Here is a 22,716-nt window from a genome sequence, read left to right as displayed (position 1 = left end):
GAACCTCTTGTGTTCCAGTTTGTACCCATTACCCCTTGTCCTATCATTGTTTGCCACCGAGTAGAGCCTGGCTCCATCCTCGTGACACTCCCCCTTTATATATTTATAGACACTTATAAGGTCACCCCTCAGTCTCCTCCAAACTATAGAGACCCAGCTCCCTCAGCCTCTCCTCATAAGGGAGATGCTCCACTCCCTTAATCATCTTCATTGCCCTGCGCTGGACTCTCTCCAGCAGCTCCCTGTCCTTCTTGAACTGAGGGGCCCAGAACTGGACACAATATTCCAGATGCGGTCTCACCAGGGCAGAGTAGAGGGGAAGGAGGACCTCTCTCGACCTACTAACCACCGCCCTTCTAATACACCCCAGGATGCCATTGGCCTTCTTAGCCACAAGGGCACAGTGTTGGCTCATGGTCATCCTGTCGTCCACTAGGACCCCCAGGTCCCTCTCCCCTACGCTGCTCTCTAACAGGTCGTTCCCCAACCTATACTGGAACCTGGGGTTGTTCCTGCCCAGATGCAGGACTCTACACTTTCCCTTGTTATATTTCATCAAGTTATTCCCTGCCCAACTCTCCAGCCTGTCCAGGTCTCGCTGGATGGCAGCACAGCCTTCTGGTGTGTCAGCCACTCCTCCCAGCTTAGTGTCATCAGCAAACTTGCTGATAGTACACTCAATTCCCTCATCTAAATCATTGATGAATATATTAAATAATACCGGTCCCAGTACTGACCCTTGAGGCACTCCACTAGTTACAGGCCTCCAACTAGACTCCCCCGCATAGACTACAACTCTCTGGCTTCTCTCCTTCAGCCAGTTCGCAGTCGACCTCACTACCTGATCATCCAGACCACACTTCCTCAATTTAGCTGTGAGGATGCTGTGGGGGACTGTGTCAAATGCTTTGCTGAAGTCAAGGTAGACCACATCCACCGCTCTGCCATCATCCATCCACCGTGTTATTTCCTCATAAAAGGCTAAGAGATTGGTCAAACATGATTTCCCCTTGGTGAAGCCATGTTGACTGCCCCTCATAACCCTCTTATCCTTGATATGCCTTAAGATGGCACCAAGGATAAGGTGTTCCATCACTTTCCCAGGGACGGAGGTGAGGCTGACCGGCCTATAGTTACCCGGGTCCTCCTTCTTGCCCTTTTTGAAGACCGGAGTGACATTTGCTTTCCTCCAGTCCTCAGGCACCTCTCCCTTTTCCCAAGACTTGGTAAAGATGATGGAGAGTGGTCTAGCAATGACTTCCGCCAGTTCCCTCAGCACCCGCGGGTGCATCCCATCTGGACCCATGGATTTATGGATGTCCAGATTGCTCAAATGGTCTCTAACCCATTCCTCATCGACTAAGGCAAACCGCTCCGTCGACCTGACTTCATCTAAGGTCTCAGGGGTACAGGGCTCTTCAGGACTGCCTGCGGCAGAGTAGACAGAGACAAAGAAGGCATTCAGTAACTCTGCAATCTCTGTATCTTCTGTCACCAGGGCACCCATCCCGTTCATCAGTGGGCCCACATTGCCTCTGGTGTTAGTTTTATCTGCCATGTATTTGAAAAAGCTCTTTTTGCTGTCCTTGACCCTTCTTGCCAGGTTTAATTCTAAGGATGCCTTAGTCCTCCTAGCTGCCTTCCTACATCCTCTAGCAGCAGCCTTATATTCCTCTGTAGTGCTTGATTCCTGTGAGCTTTGCTCAAGTACTAACCCCCTTGTGATATCTTTTCAGCAGTCCTCTAAACGATCAGAGAAGTCAGTCAAAGTCTCCCAGAGCTCATGGGCAAAGAAACCCAACAGCAGAATGCCTTGCTGTCACAGAGCTGCTCTCAGAGCCATGCGTGAGCAAGCACAGTGCCACAGTTGACCTGAAGTCAATGCTTTGAGCAAGAAACACCTTTGAAATGTCTGGAAACACAGCGGCATAATTGTGCCATAGTGACACCGACAGGTGGAAACACGTTAGCATACTTTTACACGTAAAGATCAAGGTATTCACGTGAACACTGGAGCCAATGTGAGGAATGCAGTGATGGCTGGAAGTCTGAAGAGCCCAGAACAACAGGAGGGAGGTTGTCCCCTCTGCACTGCCTCTTAACTCAGAAACGACAAAGGATTTTTAAATGAGTGCACTGTTACCTGTTTTTCATGTCAAAGGAAAAGAAACCTCATGACAGCAGAGCATTCAACAAAGACTGAGTTTTTAAAACTCTATCATGCCTACAAGTCTCCTGGTGAGCAGGCAGTGAAATCAGAAATTACCTGTCCTGGTACCAAGCAGTTGGATTAGCAGGAAAACAGAGCATGCACTGATCAATAGCTATGAAAATAGCTGTTCAGAAATGGAGAAGCTACTAAGGTGGCTGAGGTGGACATACAGAGAAACTCAGGAGAAAGCAACGTAACATGGGTGAACTTAGCACAGAAGAGCACGTCAGGGTTCTTACCAATCAATTCCTTTATGATAGTTGGGTCCATTGAAAAACTGGATCTCCTCGAAGGTGGATGGACTTGGGAAGTTACTAGTGACGGCTGGATGCATGGTCAGGAAGAAGTGCACAGCTGTTGTGCCTGCAACGGGAATGAGTTAATGGGACCTGGGTCACACATGACACTTGGCTGAATGAAAAGCTTTACCAGCACTGCAAAGCAGAGTCCCCAGATGGGCACACTCCTACCATGTGTGGCTAACCCACCCTTCACTCATGCAGGTTACAACAGTGGTGACACCAAGCACTGAGATTGAACCTGACTGAACAGTTCAATCCCATGTGTCAGGTCATGCAGCTGATTTAAGTCACCTCCTTAGCATGACAGCTGTCACCCATGTTGGCTACCCCCACTGGTGGCACAGCCACACTGTCAAGGAGCAGAATGCATACCTGCCAAACACAAAGTGGCCTGGGCACTGCAGGACAGTATCACGTGTTTGGGAAGGAGGCGTGCTAGGGGCAACATTAGTGTCCTTGCATGGGAGTTCAGCTAGAGGTGCCTTGGCCTGCCTCTGCTGTAGATGTTTTTCCTTTTACTCAGCCAAACCCAATAATCCTGCTCAGCAAACAGCTGTAGCCTCCAGCAGGACGATAAATCAGCCAAGAGAGGGGTTTCTTACTGTGCCATTTCAAGCACCTTGGGCCATGATACAGAAGGGCTCATGCTGCACACACACCAACAGAGCTTCACCATGACAGAGGCAGGAGACAGCAATATGGCTGGGACAAGCTTCCTCCCAAGGCCAGGATCACTGCTTGCTGTGCGTGGTTGGGGGCTGCTGTTTCACTGGGCTACAGAGAAAGCCAAGGCTTGAAGACCTGGCTTTGGTTGAAAATTTTGTTCTCTTCAGCCTCGAAGGGACTCCTAGTACAGTATATACAGGCGTATCACTGCCAACCACAATGCCATAGCACTTAAGAGGTGGTGACAGAGGTCAGACAAAAGAGGATCTCTACCTCCCACTGACAGTGACATGGAGCGCGCAGTGGGCACACAGATCTGCCGCAATAAAAGCACTAGGGGGCATTCACTGGAACCTTTGCCAAGCGGCTGTGTTTATCCCTGCTGACAGCTTATGCTTGTGATACACTAAGTAAAGTCATAGTTTCTCTCGGCTTACCTGGAAAAGCCAAACCAACTCTGCAGGCAAGGCTTTTCTCTGCAAATCAGGACTGAGCCAGCCACAGCACCAGGGTACAAAGTGCAGACAGGCTTGCCAGATTTAGGTTAGAGCAAACCTGAGATTCTCTGAAATGTCCTCTGTGGTCATTTGGCAGCTTGCAGAAAGGACAGCCATACAGAACTACTACACAGACCTTTCCAGCTCTCCTCTCTGGAGGAATGACAGGGAAGCTGCAATCAATCTTTAGATAAAGTATTCACATTACCAGTTTTCTGAGGTCCCACGATGAGGAACTTGGGGAGTCGATCACATGTTTTCTCTTTGGACCAGATATCCTTGTGCCTCTTATCATCGCAGGGATTCTGCAGCACAAGTGATGGGATTAAGCATTACCACAGGAGCTAATGGAAAGGGGAGGAAAAGCTGGAAGGCCAGTCCTCTCAGGAAAATGCTATTAGCATATGAAGAACACTTCACAGCCACACTGCTACCCTGCCAGTGTCACAAATACTTAACTAAAAACACAGGAATGTTTTCCAAAAGCTCCAGGGTGACACCAGAGCCAAGGTCCCTCTGAAAGCGTTAACCACTAGCCTTGCCCTGTGCAGTCATGCTGACCTGGGCCACCATGATGGTACAGCTCAACATCTGTGAACTTCTGGCACACAGACAACTCTATCACCTTCAGTTAATTTCATCTGCTCATTACCATGCAGAGAGCTGCTGCACTGGGATAAAATGGAATAACCATGTTTTAATTTAATGAACATGAATTCTGCAGTGTGAGATTACTTTAAGATTAATCATATTAATGTGCCTGCAAGCTCCTCCAGCACCAAACAGGGTTCTTCCTTGCACACTTAACATTTCACAGCAGCTTGCTCTAATTAATATGCCTTTTAGCGACCCAAATGCCTGCAAGCCTGCCCCCCAGTCACTTTTGACAGCCATCCCCGACCCTAAACTCACACCATGATTGTGTCCTGCTGCTCCTACTCCCCATCCTTTCCACCCTGCAATTTGCCACTTACAGCCTCAAGCCACAAAGGTTAAACCTAAACTTTCCTCATTACCCCTCTGTGCTCTGGACCAGCAGTCCTGCCACTTTAAACGTGGGACATGCCTCTTCAAAACCACCAGGAGCAGTTAAAGCTGCCTTCTCACCTGCCACAAGGGATTCTTCTCCTGAGGAAAGATTTCAAAGTACTTCTTTGCAAGTTGGACAGGGGGCAATGTCTGCAAGCGAAGGTTGGTCCAGCACTGCACAAACTTCACCAAGCTCTCAAAAGTGTACAGTCCCAGACGGTCATTCCCATAGTTGGACAAGTGGGTCATGAAGATGCTGATCTGAAAATAGGGAAGACGTGGGATAAATCAGGTAACAGTACTCATTCTTCTTAGCTTGATTCCGCTGTCAGCAAGAGGCTGTTCACATCTCAGACTGCCCTGGCTGTCTCGGTTGATGGATCTTCATCTGCCAGGATACAGCACTGCCTTGATGTAGAGCTTGCAAGACAGGAGGAACTCAGGAGAGGAAGTCACAGACCTCCCAGTAAACCCTGGGAATGTTGGTGATGGAGTGGTAACTGAGCCCTGGATGTCAATGCAGAACAAGAGCTTCCCTTCCTCTCCCCAGGGCACAATCAGAGCAAGCTCTCTAGCTGCGGTGAGCAGCCAGGAGAGCAGGCCAGGGAGAGGAGCAGCATGCTGCAGGCCAGGGCACAATGGTGCAAGGACAGTTTTCACAGGAGTTATTTCTAGGGCCACAGCCTGTCAGCTTTCATTCACTTCAGAGCTGACATCTCAAGCATAAAGGAACAAGTGGCAATTCACACTGTAAAATACAAACAAACATATCTGGGGATCTGAACAGGGGCTGCAAAGATACACTGCACTAGGACATTGTCCTAGGAACAGATATCAGCTGATAAGGTTTTAGCTTGCAAGAGCCTTCAGCACAGGCAGCCCCTGAAAAATGTCCTGCCAAGCCTGAGGATGAAAACCCTTGGGCAAAGTGGCACAGAACACCCATGGGAGCCTACCCAGCACTGTAGTGCTCAGGAGCTGGTGTGCTATCCCTGCCATGCCAAGTCATCTCTCAAGCATTTCCCTCCTGTGTTTCAGTACTTTAGCTTTTGGAAAGGAGTGCAAAAGACTCTTGTCAGCTTGACACTGGTGTATGGCTTTGACAGGTCCCATGGAATTGGGCATCCTAGTGCCTGTAACACAACAGCATTTTGCCAGACATAAACCACACCATGGCTACAAGTTAGCAAAACAAAAGCAGAACACTAAGACCAATGGAAGAATGACTGTGAATGATTTAGCACTCCCCAACCAGTGTCTGCTTGTGCAGGGAGGGAAAGAGACCTCAGTCACAGTAGGGGCATCCACTGCTGCACAGTTCAGGGCTTAATCCTGATGATGCCAGGTAAGATCAGGAGGCAACAAAAGGCTTCCCTGATGGGGGCAGGAATGGCTTTCCCACTAACAGCAGGGGAAGAGAAAAAGAGGGAAGCAGGAGACAGATGGTCTCGGGATGAAGACACTTGCTGGCACTCAAGAGGTCTGAATTCAGTCTTCTGCCCAGTGTTGCCATGGACTGGTCTCAGTGACCAGTTTTCCTTCTGGTTTCCTACTAAGCTGATAGAGAGGCCCTGACAGACAGGCTCTGGCACCTCCACTTCAAAGAGCAGCATGTGCTTGGTGCTGCCGTGTAAAAAGGAGATGTGCTAAACATAACACAGAGCAAAGGACAGGAAGATCTTCAGTGTAACTTCAGGGCCATGCCACGGAGCACATAAGGTGCCAAAGGATGTGTCTCATGTTGTATTTTTCCCATTTCTGGGGAACACAGGAATGTGGTGTGACAGCGAGTGCTGGCTCATCCCTTTGACTTGCCAGTGAAACGTTCAGAAGAAAAATTTGCTGCATGAAGCATGTGGCTCACTGGCATAAACCAAGCACTGCAGCAGGGAGGACATAGGTCACCACCTGGGGTCCCTGCAAGCGCTCCAGAATAAAAACAACCTGCATGTTTGCATCCATGTGATCAGGGAAGCAGCTGTGTCTCAAGAGTAAACACATTCAACTAAAAGGGCTCACACAGGTAATGCTGTCACCTGCAAACAGCCCCAAGTAACTGGATTTAGAAGACAAGCCCAACCAAAGGGCCATTTCCTTGTACTTGTGAGGATAGCCATGTCCTGTAACACACATGCGCTGTTCAACAAGGCCTGGCTGCTTGCTCTGCCTCATCACAGCTACTGCTGCCAACACTGCTCTGAGCACAACTTCTGACATAAGCTACATTGAAGTCCCATCTCTCCCTCCCATGCACACCCAGGGACCCCAGGGACTAGCTTGGTAATAACACCTCCTTCCTCTCCCCTCCCTTCCACTGTCAGCATGCCAAGGTTTCCCCTCCTTTGCACTGAGGAAAGATGAGAGGAAAGGCCACAGGGAGCCTAAAATACAGAAAATAAGCGGGTATGAGCACCCCTGCAGTATGTAACAAGCAGTTGTGGGCACAGCAGTAACCTAAGCAGCCGCTTAACGTGAGCAAAAGTGTTTGTCAGAAGTGATCAGCCTGTCTGCTGGGTATCAATGGCTATTCTCCTTCCTGACATCAGACCTTGTTCACCAGTCAGAACATCAAACATCTTCTGTTTGCACTGTGGAGTTAATCATATGCATACAGGCTTGGAGACTCCTGCATGTGTAGATACACTCAAAGGGAGCTGGAAGCGCCAAAAAGGACTGAAAGAGCCTGGTCCAAGTCTGCTACGGATCACTGCTGGGGCTCCAGGGCTGGCCAGCTTTCCATCAGGTCTATGAGATGGCTCTATCAGCAAGAGGAGGAATGCAATGGTCTGAGTCACCGTGCAAACAGGAGCAATGAAGAGCATCTTAGAGCACAGTACTCCACTGCTCACAGAGAGAGAAATGCTCCCCTGCCAAAAGGGAGCAAAACTGTAAACATCAGAATCATCTGAAGGTGCCTGAAAGAGTTTTAGTCACCACAAAGAGCCAACAGTAAATCTGGCAAATAAGCTCATCCTATACCAGAGCACAACCTTCCCAAACCTTCTGGATCACAGATCACTGCCAGCTGCTTTGACCATCACAAACTTACCAGCAAATTTTAATGGGCAGCTCTAGAAAGCATGTTTCTATGAACTGCTTGGCACAGCAATGATCCCTGGATTAGAATTCTTAAGTTTCACAGTAGCTAGTTCTGCAGGCATTCTTCAAGATCTGACAATTATGAAGTGCGACAAGGGGGAATTCACCCAGCGTATGGCAACAGAAACCCAGAAAAGCAGTGGTCACAGAGAAGAAAGCAGTTTGTTTCCCTCTGACTGATCACTCCATACGTACCACAAAGAACAGCCTTCTCCTTACTATAGACTTCTATTAAGCAGGTAGATTTGGTCCTGTGCAAAGATAACAATTGTGTCTCAGCTGGCAGGCACAGAAGGCTGGCTTCCAGACCTTGGGGATGGAAGGTTGGCTTCCAGACCTTCTTTCTACCTAGGGCTTCCAGACCAGTTTTCTACCTAGGGCTGTTATAGACCCGTATCTCCTGTGGATCAGACACCAAGGCAGAGGTGGTCACAGGCTAACCTTCAGAAAGAAACACAGGGCCTGTTTGTAAACTACAGCCTGTTTGTGTGATGCACCCAGAGCACATTGCAAGGGTCTTTTCACTATCACAGTTCTACTTCAAGGAGAGCAGAGGCATTAAGCACTAGGAAAAACAGGAGACAAGAAAGAATTAAGCTCATTGAGGGGAAAAGCTTGAATTTATGATTCACTGAGCCTCTAGAGCCCCGACCAAAAGTAACTATATCTGCATATTCAACCCTACAAGAGGAGAAGGCAGTGAAAGAAAAATCAGGGAGAAAGAGGCACTGAAGTTACATGACAAAACCCACAAAAAAGAATTCAATGAATGGGACCAATACTCCAGGGTTCCCACCTAGGAAGCTAGGCAGAACCAACCTACTTTCTCTCAGATCTGCTTGCATGGCTTTTTGCCCATATTCAGGGCTGGTGGAAAAGATAATGGAGAAGTAAGAAGGTAGAAATTTGGAAGTCATGAGAAAAGAGATTAAACACCATTATATTTGGGAGTGGCTACATTAGAGGTAGACATTCTAAAATCACTATGTAAACTTGGCAAGCTGATGTCCATTCAGAGAAAGGGAAGACAACAGATGCCAAATCAGCTTTAGTAAGAAACAAATTTAGGTGGGGAATTGAGAATGTTACTGTACAATAAAAAAGAACAGCACGTTTTCCTGCTGCAGCCAACAAGCAGGAATGTGAGGGAGTGTGAAGGAAAGAGCTACACAGATTTGTCTCCTAATTCCATACATTCAGGATCTTCTAAAAATTACTGCTTTTTTTGTGTGTGTTTCTCTTGCCACCTAGTACATCTTCACAGCTTCAATGGGGAGTGAGAAACTCATGTGATTTGTCATCCATGGCTAAGAACTGAGAAGGGACTGCATGGTGTTGAAGGTACTACTTTAGCTTTGTGTTTTGACTGAATTGTCAAGTACTGGAAGGGAAAAAGAAACACCTGTGTTAGATGCAGATCCCCCCAAATGCCTTAGGGTGACTACATCACAAAAAAAGGCACATAGAAATTGTTTTGAAGTGCATACATACTGGAAGAAAGGAGAGAACACTTCATAACAAAAGCCCAGAGAAAGCAATTATTGTGACCAAACTCATCAGTGAGCCAGCGGAGAAGCCAACAGGCGGCAGATGTGCAAGGAACAGAAGGAGCCAAGGCACATCTCACTTCTGATTCATGAAGATGCAGTGGTCTTGGTAACACCCACTCTACCTTGGGCCATACTCACTCAGTGTCACCCTAGCTAGTTTCTAACACTCGACACTGATGTGTCCTTGGCAGTGTATAAAGAAAAACATCATTAACTACAACGACTTCCTTGGCCCTCTTTTGCACATCTCCTTACCATCACATGGTGGTGCTTATACTGAATCCCCTGTAAGATCTAGTCCTTTTCCACATCAGGCACATCAGCCGAGATACCCATACACCGATTCCCCTTTCAGATTAACTTACTGGGTTTAGGAGCACCGTCAGGAAGAGTTCACCACCACGAATGCTCTTGTCCAACTCCTTTGAGCCACCAGGATACTCATTATAGAAGATAGTGTGAGTAAAAAGACCACAGGTCTGTCGAGGCAAGACCTAGCAATATCAGAGAAAAGCAAAATTAGGTAAGAGGCAGATGCAGCAGGATCTGCCAGCGAAGTGTCAGAGCAGCACTCTGGATCAATATGAAGAGTAAGGGACATAATCGACAGGGGTTCAGAGAACTCTTTTGATATTCCTCCCAACCATTTACTCATCACAGCACGGACAAGTCAGTGGGATCTCAGTTTAGTCTTCTTGTGCTTGGTTCTGCTCTCTGTTCAGTACTGACCTCTGAATTGTACTGAGAAACACACAAACTGGCTGCAGCCAAGCTTTTTTTCTCTTTGCTTGACTTAGTGATTTTGGAAACACTGGTGATAATAAGATTAATGTCTCTGATACAGGTCACTACGAGACCGTCCCTTGGGCAAGAAAGTGGGCTCTGATCACCCAGCTGTGCTCACCATGATTCCATTATGGATGAATCCACGCCGGTACCGGGCAGGGCGCAGGTGTGGGTATTCCTCTGTGCTCGTTACTTGGATGCTCCAAACGGATTTCCATGCCTCATAGAGTTGTGTATGGACAGGATAAACCCCAGAATGATGGGGGGCTACAGCATAGCCCAAGTCTGTGGGAATCCCATGCTCCTGGAAGCAGAATATGCAGCCTGATCATTCAATACTTAACTAAGATCCTTAATAAGGAACATATTTAGCAATCAACTCGAAGTTGGAGCAAGGTGACAAAGCAACATGAAAACTCTCTGGATTGGGAAACCTGAAATACTGCTTGTAACTTCTTGTTTTATGAATCTATAGAAGTATAAAGGTAATTCTGTATCAACCAGGATGTTTAGCACTGGTAACAGCTGCTGTAAGAATGGTGGTGTAGCTTCCAGGTGTGACGAGATTAATTCACAAGCCTGAGGTCAGGCTCCTGGGTTACTGCAAACTAATCAATGCTGTTAAGTGACATATCTCACTCCCACAATGCCTAGATCTGAGCCACTAGAGGAGGAAAGCAAAATTTCCTTAACCAATATAGAAAGAAAGGAAGATGCCTGGGATCTGTCTCATCTCTAGCAATTCAAATAAAAGCAGACATGTAACAAGGGACTACTGAGGGTGGAGATACAGGGGCCTGGAGCTACATTAAAATGACAGGAAATATCTGAATTTCATGGGTTTTAATTCCACTGTGTAGTTCTGGTAACAATATGAATGATGACAGCTCTGCCCTGGTGGTGTACAGGAAAACCAGAGCCCCTAAATGAAGCAATAACCTTCTCCTTCCCACTGCTAGCCTGTTTAAATACGAGTAATTGTGTTCTGTACTTTGTGTCTCTTTGGAAAAGACTGCACTGTTATTCAACCAGGAAAAGGAGGAGCCTAAATTGTTCTATAATGCTGCAACTGTGCTCTGAATTCAAGATCATTCCTAATCTGTGTATGTCATGGGAACACAAGACAGCAGCCTGCTACTCCCAAGGGGATTACCATCAAAAGAACCAAACTAGAGGTGAAGAGGACATTTCATTTCAGAAAAACATGTATGCTATACTCAACTCTGGGCTGTAAGCATCAAACAGACATTGTTCCAACAATGCAGGATGTTCAAAGCTTCCCCCTCTGCCAAACCCAGGGAATTTCCCCTGCACTTCCTAGATAACTAGCTTCTTCAGCATTGCCTGAGGAGACCAGAAGTAAGGCTGTTAGCACACAGAGCATTTTATACAACCAACCAGGTGACTTCCTTACAAAACCACAGTGCATAAGGATGGAAAAGGAAATGCTTTCTCACTGCCAGAGTCTGTAAATTAATTGGATTTGGATGGTAATGCTACAAATTCACACCTCAGCAAACAACAGCCTTGGGATTTGCACCGTGGAATGTAGTAGAGCTGCCTGGGGCCATGCAGGTGCCAGGAAACATTCCCATTTCACAGGCAGGCACGGGAATGGTGTTTCTTGCCTGAAGACAGCAGGAGCTGCAGACCAATTTAAATTTTCAGAACTGCCTTTCTTAAATGCATCTGAGTTACCAGACCAATATTGCTGTTCAGTGAGGCCCGAACTCCTATCCCAGGAGGAGAATGTTTAAGGATTAGTACAGTAAAGTAACTAAACTGCGATGCCCCTTACCACAGCAAACTGCTTGTTGAGCTTCATCTGCTCAGCCAGCACAGTGACGTTGTGGAAAAGATGAGGTTGCATGTGACTCCACATGTGAGGGAACCACCAGAACTCCTTCCTGTGTTTGAGCAGCATGTCATCCCCTTCATCTTCCTCATCTGTACCTACAGAGAGCAGAAAAAGTGCAAAACCAAAAGGCAGAAAAGGGGCTCCTTGTTTCAAAGCAGTGGCTAATCCCCTGCAATGCTGAGTCCTCCCAACAGAGAATAATGCTTTCTCCAGTGTGGTACACATGCACATGGACACGGGGGCTGTATGCAGGCACTGGGACAAAGGGGTGCCAGGGGCTTACCTGTGTGGTAGAATTTCCCTGAGAAGCCCAGGTTAAAGGTGAAATTTGGGACTAAAGTTCTCAGCTTATTCTGGGTGCTCAGTAAAGCCTGTTTGAATGAAAGGAAAAAGAAATGCTCATATTCAGTTCTCTGTAACATTTCTCTGTGCTTTGCTGGTGCCCAGTTCAGTCTGAAAAGGTATCACAGGGCTAAGGCACTGTTGTCTGTGGAGTGAAGCAGCGTAGCCAGGCATTCCACATAGAGCCTCTGAAGTAGTCCCGCTGTACTAAATGATGCCACTTTAAAACCAGTCAGATGATGCTCTCTACTTCAATGTGAAGGACCCAGAGTGCCTGTGCTAAGGCAATGGAAAAATAAATCTCACTTCCAAGCAACAGATCCCCTACTCTTAACACGTTCAACCTCAGTGCTCCCTTCATCTCCTGTGCTGGCTGGGACATCACCATCGAACATCTGCCCTTTCTCCGAGCCTTTATGTTAATGAAAAGGAGGATGGGGCAGCACAAGGTGCATAGTCAAAGGAAGTCAACAGTGTCATGAACAGTAACTAAGTGATCCGAAGGGAGGGGGATTTATTTTGAGAGGAAAGGTGGATTTGCAGAACTACTTGTGAAAGGAGTCCTGCCACGGAGATATTCTTTTGTATCAGAAAAGTTTCCTGGATTCTGGAAATAGAACTTGAGGGAGCTGACATTCACAGTCATCAGATCTCTTACAGGTTCTCTCCTGCTCACTTTGTCTGCTTTAAATGTCCAAAGTAATTGCTCTAGCCAAAGGGAAGGAGCCTTCTGCCACAAACCCCAAGGTCCAGCAGTGAACAGAGCAAGACAGACAACCTTGGCAGAACAAAACCCCAGAGGCTCAGCATGTCCTAGACAAGTAAGATACAAACCAATTCCAGTCAAATCTGTTCTGTTGGAAAACAATAAAAAGAGAGAGCCCCGAGATGCACACTCTGCTGCTATCTGCGTGCTTCAGGGAATGTGTCGCTGGTGCAGCTCCCATGGGAGGAGCTCTCAATCAAACAGGGACCCGGCAGGAGGGCTGCTGGCAGGTGACAGAGATAGTCCTTGCCCAGGCAGTTATTTAGTTTTTAATAGCTTTTCCAAGGAAGCAATGGATGAGTGGCTACACCAAGGTGAAGGTGATGACCTCCCAACAGCAGACCTGGGCTAGATTTGAACACACAAGCAACTTGGCACATAATACTGGGGTAAGTGCTTTCCAAACTGTGCAGGGGAGATGGGCAGATCTTTCTGCACCAGCTGCCCTTCCCCAGCCCCAAGAAGCACAGAAGAGCACTACAACACTGCTTTCACATGGCTCACACTCTACAGGCATTGTTTAGGGGCACTGCTCCCTAGGTGGTAAAAGTGCATTCACAAATACAGACTCTCATCCTGTGGACCCTTGACACTCGCCACTTAAGGACATCCTGACAAATCAGTGCTGTTACTCACATTTCAAAGCAGTGTTGACTTCTGGGAGTGCAGAAGTTGAGCAGTATTCCCAAGGCAGGCAGAACATGACCTCTTCACACAGCAAGGTGTGAAGACCAGACAGATTATTTCTGCAGTGCTGCAGAGAGGCTCAGTGCTCTGAGGGAACCAAGCTTTCAGACTTTTCCTTAGAGACACACTTAATGCCCGGTTCCTCCTCCCCAGATTCACGCAACACTGACATCAAATGCAGCCTGGGACAAATGTCAAAGATCCCAGCTCTCCGTAGCCATATGCCTACCACATCCATAGCCCAGGCCCCACCCAAGAGTAGTATTTTGAGGAATGTATTGCATGACATCTCCAGAACCTATCATAAATGTTAAGCAAGTGTTTTTAAAAGCTGACATGCCAGCAGCACTGATGGCTGAAGTCCCCTTTGCTGCACAAGATCCAGAATAGGCAGCAGGAGGTCACGTTCCCCTCATGTAACTCTGTAAGGTGCAGGGACTCATCAGAAGCATCAGGGAGCACAGACTTCAGAGCTGTGCATCCCTTTACAGAGAAGCACCTGTCTGCACAGCTGGATGACAATATCACATCTCATCTGGGACCACCACCTTGAACATATCGCCCAGTATCCTGGACAGGAAAGTACAACTTTTGTGTCTTGTCTCCAGAGATGTCCCACACATCACCACCTCTCTGCTGCTCTGACAGGCACATCCAGTTCCCCAAGCCTGGGTAGGAAGGTGGAGGGAGGAAAGACAGCGGTTAAGAGGCTTAGCATTCCTCTGCACAGAGGGAGATTTAAAGCCTGGGTGGGGTTACCATGACAACACATCTGACTGATGATAAATCCCAAAAAGCCCAGCAATCCTTTGTGTCTGGCGAGGGACCAGAGATGAACCACAGGGGTCCCAGGAACTCCAAGACTATGGAGTCCTGCCTTCCTGGTTGGTTTATTGCTAATCTTGTGCCAGCCCTCTGCTGATGCTGGATCCTTTTCACAGCCACATCCACAAGGTGGCATGGAATAGGTCTGAAGCCATCCCCTGCACAGGATAAAAGAGATTAAGGTGCCAATGTAAAATATCTGGAAATCTATTTCATCATTATGTATTCACTCTTCCCTAGCACACTGGTTCAGAGATGTGTGAGCTGTATGTATTAAGGTGAAACAACACAGATGTGGGAATAGGCCAGGAACATGACTCTTCTGCCTGCTCTGACACCTCTGCACTATCTTTCTTGTTGATAAAGTAGGATGAAGATGATAGTACTAATAATGTCTTACAGGTGACTCAAGTGGCATTTCATTTATATTCATAATGTACTCTGATATTTTATATTAAATGCCATCAAGAAATACAGAATAGGCTATCCATTAACAGCTAGCCAGATGTAAACAGATCTTCATGTGCCTAATCTGTGCACTGGTGAGGCTGCACCTTGATTACTGTGTTCAGTTCTGGGCCCCTCACTACAAGGGAGATACTGAGGTGCTGGAGTGGGTCCAAAGAGCAACAAAGCTGGTGGAGGGTCTGAAGCACAAGTGTGATGAGGAATGGCTGAGGGAGCTGGGGTTGCTCTGTCTGGAGAAGAGAAGGCTCAGGGGGGACCTTATTACTCTCTACAACTGCCTGAAAGGAGGATGGAGCGAGGAGGTTCCTGGCCTCTTCCCAAGTAATGAGTGACAGGACAAGAGGTAATGGCTTCAAGCTGCACCAGGGGAGGTTTAGACTGGATATTAGGAGCAGTTTCTTCCCCAAAGGGTGGTCAGGCATTGGAACAGGCTGTACAGGGAAGTGGTAGAGTCATCGTCCCTGGAAGTGTTCAGAAACATGTAGACAAAGCCTTTAGTGACACGGTTTAGTGGTGGACATGGCAACACTGGGGTAACAGTTGGACTTGATGATCTTAAAGGTCTTTTCCAACCTAGCTGATTTTATGATGCAAGACATTTAGTTGTTCCCATGGTATGGGTCAGAGGGCTAGCATTTTAGCTACCCCCCATCTCTTAAAAGCAAGGTTTCTTCTCCCAGAAAACTGCCCCTCCAATCCCTCCAAGTATTTCTGTTTTGTATTTTCTAGCTATCTTCCACCACAAAATCCTCCCAAGATGCAGCCAAGAATACTAGCTCGCCAGAAAGACCCCCTTCCCTGCTAAGCTCCTACTACAAGTTCTGCAAGGTTCGCCCCAGGAAGGAATAGATGGAGTTTCCCAAGAGATTCCCAGCACTGGCCACTTGAACTCCTAAGCTACAGCACACCCAGACCTGCTTCACGCTTGCCAGAGTCTATTGGAGAACATCCTCTGCAAGTCATGACCCGTGCTTCTGAAGGCCTTTAGTACTTACTTGGGGCAGCCATACCGCAAGCCCAAGTGACAGACATCTACATTCCAAGGCACATTTCTGGGCACAGTGTGAAAAAGATCTAAGCTTCAGTCTGATGTCCGATGCCTAACACTTTAAAAAAGGCTTTCTGATAATCTCAAATAATGATAATTACTTCTAAGCAAATGTTAGGGGAAAAGAAGTTTAAAATCGTGCACTTTGTTGCAACACATTAAAAAATCCCCAACTGTACAATCTCACTGATGGATCTGCAAAGACTTACAGACACTTAATGCTGTCCAGTAAAAGACAAAAACTCTCACAATGGGATTAAAATTCTAGGACCGAAGAAGAAATGGGGGGAAACCACAGCATTGTACCCTCTTCAGGTTGTTTCTTTAGGACCTACTCCTCTTCTAAGATTGGCATCGCAATAATACAGGGCTAAACCTTCATAAAACTGTTGTGTTTAGCTACAACATTTTTAACTTGCAAAAGCATTTGCAGAGATTTTAGCTGTTTCACACAAACCCTAAATGTTACCTCCCCTATCTCAGGTCCTTCTAAAAAGATGCAAAAGAAAAGGGGGAAACAAGTTTGAGAGTCAGAGCTGGGAAGAGAGGATACCATGAGTCTAGGAAAAGCACATGGACAAATGCAGAGAAACAGATGATAAAAAATGGAGGAGAAAAGCAGAGCACTTTGACAGCCTCATCTCAAACGCTTTTACAAAGCATATTAGGAATGTGTTGCAGAGACACCTTCGTAGGATCTGGCCCTATGACACAGGGCAGCACACTCACAAGAGAATTTTCTGCAGTCTTCTCACCACCCAGCAGTAGCAGTGGCATAGTTCAAAACAGCACCGTCAAAACAGAAAGCATTCATGGTACTGGTACTTCTACCTCTTACAATGTTAGAATCAGCGAGTTAGAAATTGCTGAGTATTTTCATTTCATGTAAGATCATTCTCTACAATTTAGAAAGGCAAGAGCAGGCTGACAGCCAGCCTCACCAGACTCACTCTCTTCTACCCTCATAACCCAAAATGAAAGGGCTGTCCTTGATCTGCACTTAGCTTTCTCTCAGACTTGCTAGCAAGAACTGCTCACTATTTATGCCCTTGTAGAGATTACTAGCAAAAGAGGCAAAACCTGATCTACTTAATCTTTTTTCCTTATACCTAAGGACAAGCAGGAATGATCATACAAGCCAGATCCTTTTGCATTAGAAACGGCTCATCTTTGCTGGCCAGTTCCACTGAGGTTTGGTGAATTTCAAGGATTATGATTTTAGAAGAGACTGAATACGGAATAATTGGGAAGAGAAGGGATTTTCTGAGATTTTTGTTTTGTTAATTACATGCAGCTCAAATCTCTGGTAAACTTTACAAGGGAAAAACATTTTTCTTGTTCAACTTCCAACTGTTTCAATCCAATTGAGGATGGCAAGCCCCTGGCTGCTGCCCTTCAGTAGAAACAGGAACTCAAGGGTTACCAACTTTAAAGTAAAAGCAAGCACAATTCCTTTTTTGCCTTGTGGAAGAACAAAGCCATTCAACTCTCCTTCAAGCATCACCAATAAAAACATTTCTCCTCTCATACAGGACATCTACTATGGACATGCATTCTTTTAATAGCCATTTTGTTTGGAAGCTCTCTGAATGTGTACCTGCACATGGCGAACAGGCTCACTGGGACAGCAGAGTGAATTTTATACCTTCACACAACATCCAATCTCCAAACCGCTACCCTCACCATTGTAATCTAACCTTTCAGATAAGGAGCTGTGTGTTAACAGCCCTGAGACAGAGCTTTCATATGAAAGGCCAAAAAAAATGCCAGCTGTTCTGCCACTATTATATTCCCTTCTCTCCCCACGGTGAGAGGCTATCAACAAATCCATGTAGTTATTTCTCGCTTTTAAAAGGTAAAAATTCATTACCCTCTCATGTCTCTGCAATCAGAGAGCTTCTTTTAAATGGATAAATCTGGGTTTTATCTGCTTTGCCTGAGATTCTCTGCTTACTGATCACAGATTATTCCTCCATTTCACCCTGTTAAAACCCAAACAAAGCATCTTTGGGAATTATTTTGTCTGGGTTTGTTTTTAACATCACTAGAGCACCCTTTGTTTCCAAGGGGTTTGGCCACCTATCTCCTGCATTCTCACATGAGTCTGCAACCTGCACAAACGTTACAAAAGTGAGAATCTCTGCCAATTTGGTGTAGAGGGTGCAGGGCCTGCTTAAGACCAAGATGAGATTGTGATGCGTCAAACAACAAATTCAGAACATCACAGCTCCTCAAAACACATGGACACTGTGGTGAAATGATGAAAATTGTAGCACTTTCCTTAAATAAGTATCATATAAAAACTGCTCTATTTTTTCTATATCTGACTGCTTGGAAACACTTTTTATACATCTGTTTGCTCAGAGACCTATGGTCAAAGGTGCCTCTAAAGAATTATTAAAGCATGAAACAAGTAAAATAAATAATGGCATGCGATTACAGCTGCTTAAGGCATGCAGCTTCAAATGAACTGAAAAGATAAAGCTAGCTCTGAACAGAATGCATTCCCCCCAAGGCAAATCTGGGAAAACAGAACTTAAAATCTCAAAACCTCGAAAAATGGAGATAAACCGAGATACGTCTTGCACAGATGCAAAAAACAGATAGAAAAGGAGGTAAGACTCCTAAGTGAGGTGTAAGAGTGCTCTTGGAACATGTAATGGATGAGGTCTGGTTCAGGTAAGGGGGCACATGTGTATAACAGTATTTTGTTTTATACCTTTGCCTCAAATGTTCTGTGCACTCAGATGAAAGGTTAAAGGGTGCTTCAGTTTGAAGTTGTTTTGGAAACACGGTAAGGCAGCTGCTGTCACAGGCTTACTGTCATCATGACTGGTATCCAGGAAAATCCAGCCAGGACTTATCTAAGGGCAAGTGCTAAATGGGAAGCCAGAGAGAAAGGCTTGGAGCCTCATACCCGTGGTAACAACCTCAGCAGACCTGGAGAAACAGACAACACACCTGCCTCAATGGCTACAAACCAGAACTGATGGGGAAGACACCAGTCAGTATCTGATGGGGAAGCTACAAGGCAAGTCCTTAGCTCCATGATGCAGCATATGTACATGTATCACGGACTTAGAAGAACGCTCTATCACACACTTTCAAGGACACAAAGAATTAGAAGGGGCACTTGGTTTCTTACCTTCTTCCTACTTGCTTACTCCTTTGCCTGTCTTGCTTCCCTCTCCTCCAGAAAATATCCCTCTCTCTGTGCCTTTCCCGTATCCTTTCCTAATAGGTCACTGTATTACTCAAGGAACTGCCAAAGAAAGCAAACCATAAAGATGGCATCTCTCTTTCCCAATCATGAGGCCACGGAGATGGTTCTCATGAAAGCCTGGTGTGACCATGTTTCCCTGATGAATATTTGGGTATTTCCTGCTCCGGAATGGGGGTTGCTGGTGGAGGATATGAGAGGGGTGTAATAAAGGGTGAGAGAAAACCTTTCTTTTTCCAGTTCAGTTATGTCCTGAAAAGCTAGATGGCTAAAACATAGACTATTGCAGTTTACACTCCAGGGACCAGCCAACAGCTTTGCAATATAATACATACAGTTTATACACATCATAATAATCTAATACAGTTTTATATTCTATTCTATTACAATCCGCCTTTTCCTTTTGAAAAGTACATATACAGCTACAAATAGATTTGACAGAAGAAATCTGCATATGTCTGCTCCCTGTGTTAAAGATGAGACAGAACAGACCACCATAGGCAACATCCTCCTAAATTCAGAGAGGCCAGCTACAGGTCCCAGCATGAAAAATGCTCCTTTTGAACCTGCAAAACAGTTGAGAGCATCACACAGGATGCCTCAGCATCTGGCCTCAGAACTGGCCATTTGCAGGCCAGTTCTCTGTTTAAGATGAGAACAATTGCAGCAATCAAGTCTTGCACTCAAATTAAATGCAACCCTGCCTTTCCTGGCATACCACACACACTAGAGAATTGCCTGGTGCCTGTAGTTATTCTAGGAACTTTACCTCTACATCCGACACTTTCATGCGAGTGCCCTCTTTTCCCACAAATATATCATCAATGTCAACGAGGATATAGCGATCAAGTGTGAGACAGAGGCGCTTGCCAGTCAAGTAGGCAATGGCATCCACAAAAATGAGTTTGTGCAGCCAAAAATTGAGGTTATTGCCGAAGAGAACCCGCTGGATCCCATCATGCAGACCCAGGTCCTGCACCACTGTGGCATGCAATGCTTTGTGGGTGGCCAGGTGAGGAATAGACTCTGAGGACTTCGTGCTGGCCAACAGCACCGGCTCATAGGTGCTGTGGTTTGACTGGAACACAGTCCAGTCATCACCAGGCAGGGGACCTTGCTCCACCTCATTAGCCCGGGTGACGTAGAGCAAGGGAGCACTAGGGTTGATGTGATAGTCCCGCAGCCCCAAGTTGGAATGTAGGAAAAGGGGGAAACCCTTGAGCTGTGCACTGAGCAGGCTGTTCTCATTGGCTTTGAAAAAGCCTATAATCCCCACTCCATACTCTACACAGTATTTGTCCAGCAGCTCTCGGTTCCAAGCATCTAGGTTCACATATTTAAGGATGTTCTCATAGATAATAAGAGCGTAGCGTCCTCTGTCTTTGTCTGTCAGGGTGGGCATATCCCCTTTGCCAGGGGCGATCTCTGTCCTGTATTTAAACCGGCTAGATTCCAGGATGGCCACTATTTCCTGCCCCAGCTGGGAGTAAATGCTTTCCACAAAGACTAACACCACAGGATCTGTGCGTGAGGTGTCCACAGACTTCGTGAGCCTCCAGCTGGCTTGCGGTGGGATCAAGACACGGTGCTGACTGCTGCAGTCGCTGAAGGGCAGGGGCGGTGGCTCCTTGATTTTGGGACTGTTAGTGACGTAGTAGGCCAGGATGCACATGGAGATGAGGCTGAAGGCGATGAGCAGCAGGATCAACCTGTGCAGCTCCAGCTGTCGCACATGCCGCACCACTTTCCACAGCTGAATCATGGTGAGGCGGGCTGCCCAGCCCCTCCTCACGCGCTGCACCCACGGCGCTCCTGAGGTCTCCAGTGCTGCCGCGGCAGCACCCAGCAGCAGCTCGCAGAGAAGAAAGAGCAGCTGCGGAGAGAAACAAAGCGAAGGCGAACAGGTACAAGGCTAGACTCCCAGGGATCTGCCATTTATCTCAGGTAACCATGGCCCTCAATTCCCATCGCTCTTTTGTATGCTTCCTTCTGCTCCTCTCCTCTCACTCGAGGAAGTCTTTTGGAGGAGTGAAGTTTCCCTGAATCGTTTGGAAGAGCAAATCAGTCTGTCATCCTGTGCACGAGCAGTCTCAGCTCAGCCTTCCCAGGTGTCCCGTTTCTCTCCTAGCTGTTCTGCATTCACATGATGCCACCTTCTCTTTGCACCCTGCAATTCAAAAAGAAAAAGTCAATTCTCAGTATGGATTCATGTTATTTAACGGGTTTGAGATTAAATGGCAGGATCAGCAGGTGCTAGGTGGGCAGCACCGCTCGCCTGTCAGCAGGCAGACATGCTCCCTGGGAAGTGACACACACCTTTTGTGTGGGAGCTTGGCAGAACCTCCATAATGGCCTTTGAGAGAAAGGCCCTGACAGTGCACAGGCACTCAGCATTCACCCTGGGTGAGTTTCTCACACGCTACAGCAAGCAGAGCTGCCATACCTGGCCTTCCCCACTCCTCTTTATGCCACTGAACAGAAAACATGAACCCCTTTTATTCTAGCCTCTATTTCAAAATTAACAACAAGAAGAAAGAGCCCTCACATTCTCCATCTTGCCCACTTCCAATACTAACAGTGATGTGTCCAAGTCCTTGCCAGCAACTTCCTAGGCCCTCAGGATATGCTGCGTCAAGCCCAGCAGAATCATAGAAACATAGAATATTTAGGGTTGGAAAGGACCTGAAGATCATCAAGTTCCAGCCCCCCTGCCATGGGCAGGGACACCTCACACTAAACTATGTCACCCAAGGCTCTGTCCAACCTGGTCTTGAACACTGACAGGGATGGAGCATTCACAACCTCCCTTGGCAAACCTATTCCAGTGCTTCACCACCCTAACAGGAAAGAATTTCCTCCTTATATCCAACCTAAACTTCCCCCCTTTAAGTTTTAACCCGTTACCCCTTGTCCTCTCACTAAAGTCCCTAATGAAGAGTCCCTCCCCAGCATCCCTATAGGCCCCCTTCAGATACTGGAAGGCTGCTATGAGGTCTCCACACAGCCTTCTCTTCTCCAGGCTGAACAGCCCCAACTTTCTCAGCCTGTCTTCATACGGGAGGTGCTCCAGTCCCCTGAATGCCTCAAATTATCACGGAATTCCCACAGAATGCCCCACAGCTCCCAATTTTCATGATTCCCACCCCTCTCTATGAGGCTGCCCCGCTCTTCCTGGGAATTCATGTTCTTTTAGGGCCGTCAAAACATGGCTCTGGAGATACAATGTCCCTCAGACATCATGGAGCCAGGTGGCAAGGCTGCCCACACACCATACACCTGATTGCTGCCAATCGATTCGGTGGCAGTTGGACGGGAAACATCTCCTCAGATTTTCCTCACCTTCCCTCACATGCCTCTGAAG

At 46.8% G+C, this 22,716-nt stretch overlaps 1 protein-coding gene across 7 annotated transcripts in view; it reads right to left on the bottom strand.

Moving 5' to 3' along the window:
- NDST2 (N-deacetylase and N-sulfotransferase 2) overlaps window positions 1–22,716 on the bottom strand; it is a 138,086-nt gene that overhangs the window by 5,721 nt on the left and 109,649 nt on the right. For all 7 annotated transcript variants that reach the window (XM_061451277.1, XM_061451303.1, XM_061451309.1 and 4 more), the window contains 8 exons: window positions 20,125–21,522; window positions 12,283–12,370; window positions 11,940–12,094; window positions 10,260–10,445; window positions 9,721–9,849; window positions 4,785–4,967; window positions 3,886–3,982; window positions 2,452–2,575 (listed from right to left, as the gene is read on the bottom strand). In XM_061451277.1, the coding sequence (XP_061307261.1) occupies window positions 2,452–2,575; window positions 3,886–3,982; window positions 4,785–4,967; window positions 9,721–9,849; window positions 10,260–10,445; window positions 11,940–12,094; window positions 12,283–12,370; window positions 20,125–21,117 (1,955 nt within the window). In that variant the 5' untranslated portion in view covers window positions 21,118–21,522. The remainder of the gene's footprint in view (window positions 1–2,451; window positions 2,576–3,885; window positions 3,983–4,784; window positions 4,968–9,720; window positions 9,850–10,259; window positions 10,446–11,939; window positions 12,095–12,282; window positions 12,371–20,124; window positions 21,523–22,716) is intronic.

The sequence above is a fragment of the Pezoporus flaviventris genome, unplaced genomic scaffold (genome assembly GCF_033815535.1).
Source record: "Pezoporus flaviventris isolate CSIRO_AGI_PZ_B2104156 unplaced genomic scaffold, CSIRO_AGI_Pfla_v1 ptg000001l, whole genome shotgun sequence".
In the NCBI taxonomy this organism is placed as follows: domain Eukaryota; kingdom Metazoa; phylum Chordata; class Aves; order Psittaciformes; family Psittacidae; genus Pezoporus; species Pezoporus flaviventris.
This window is presented reverse-complemented; position numbering and strand designations above follow the sequence as displayed.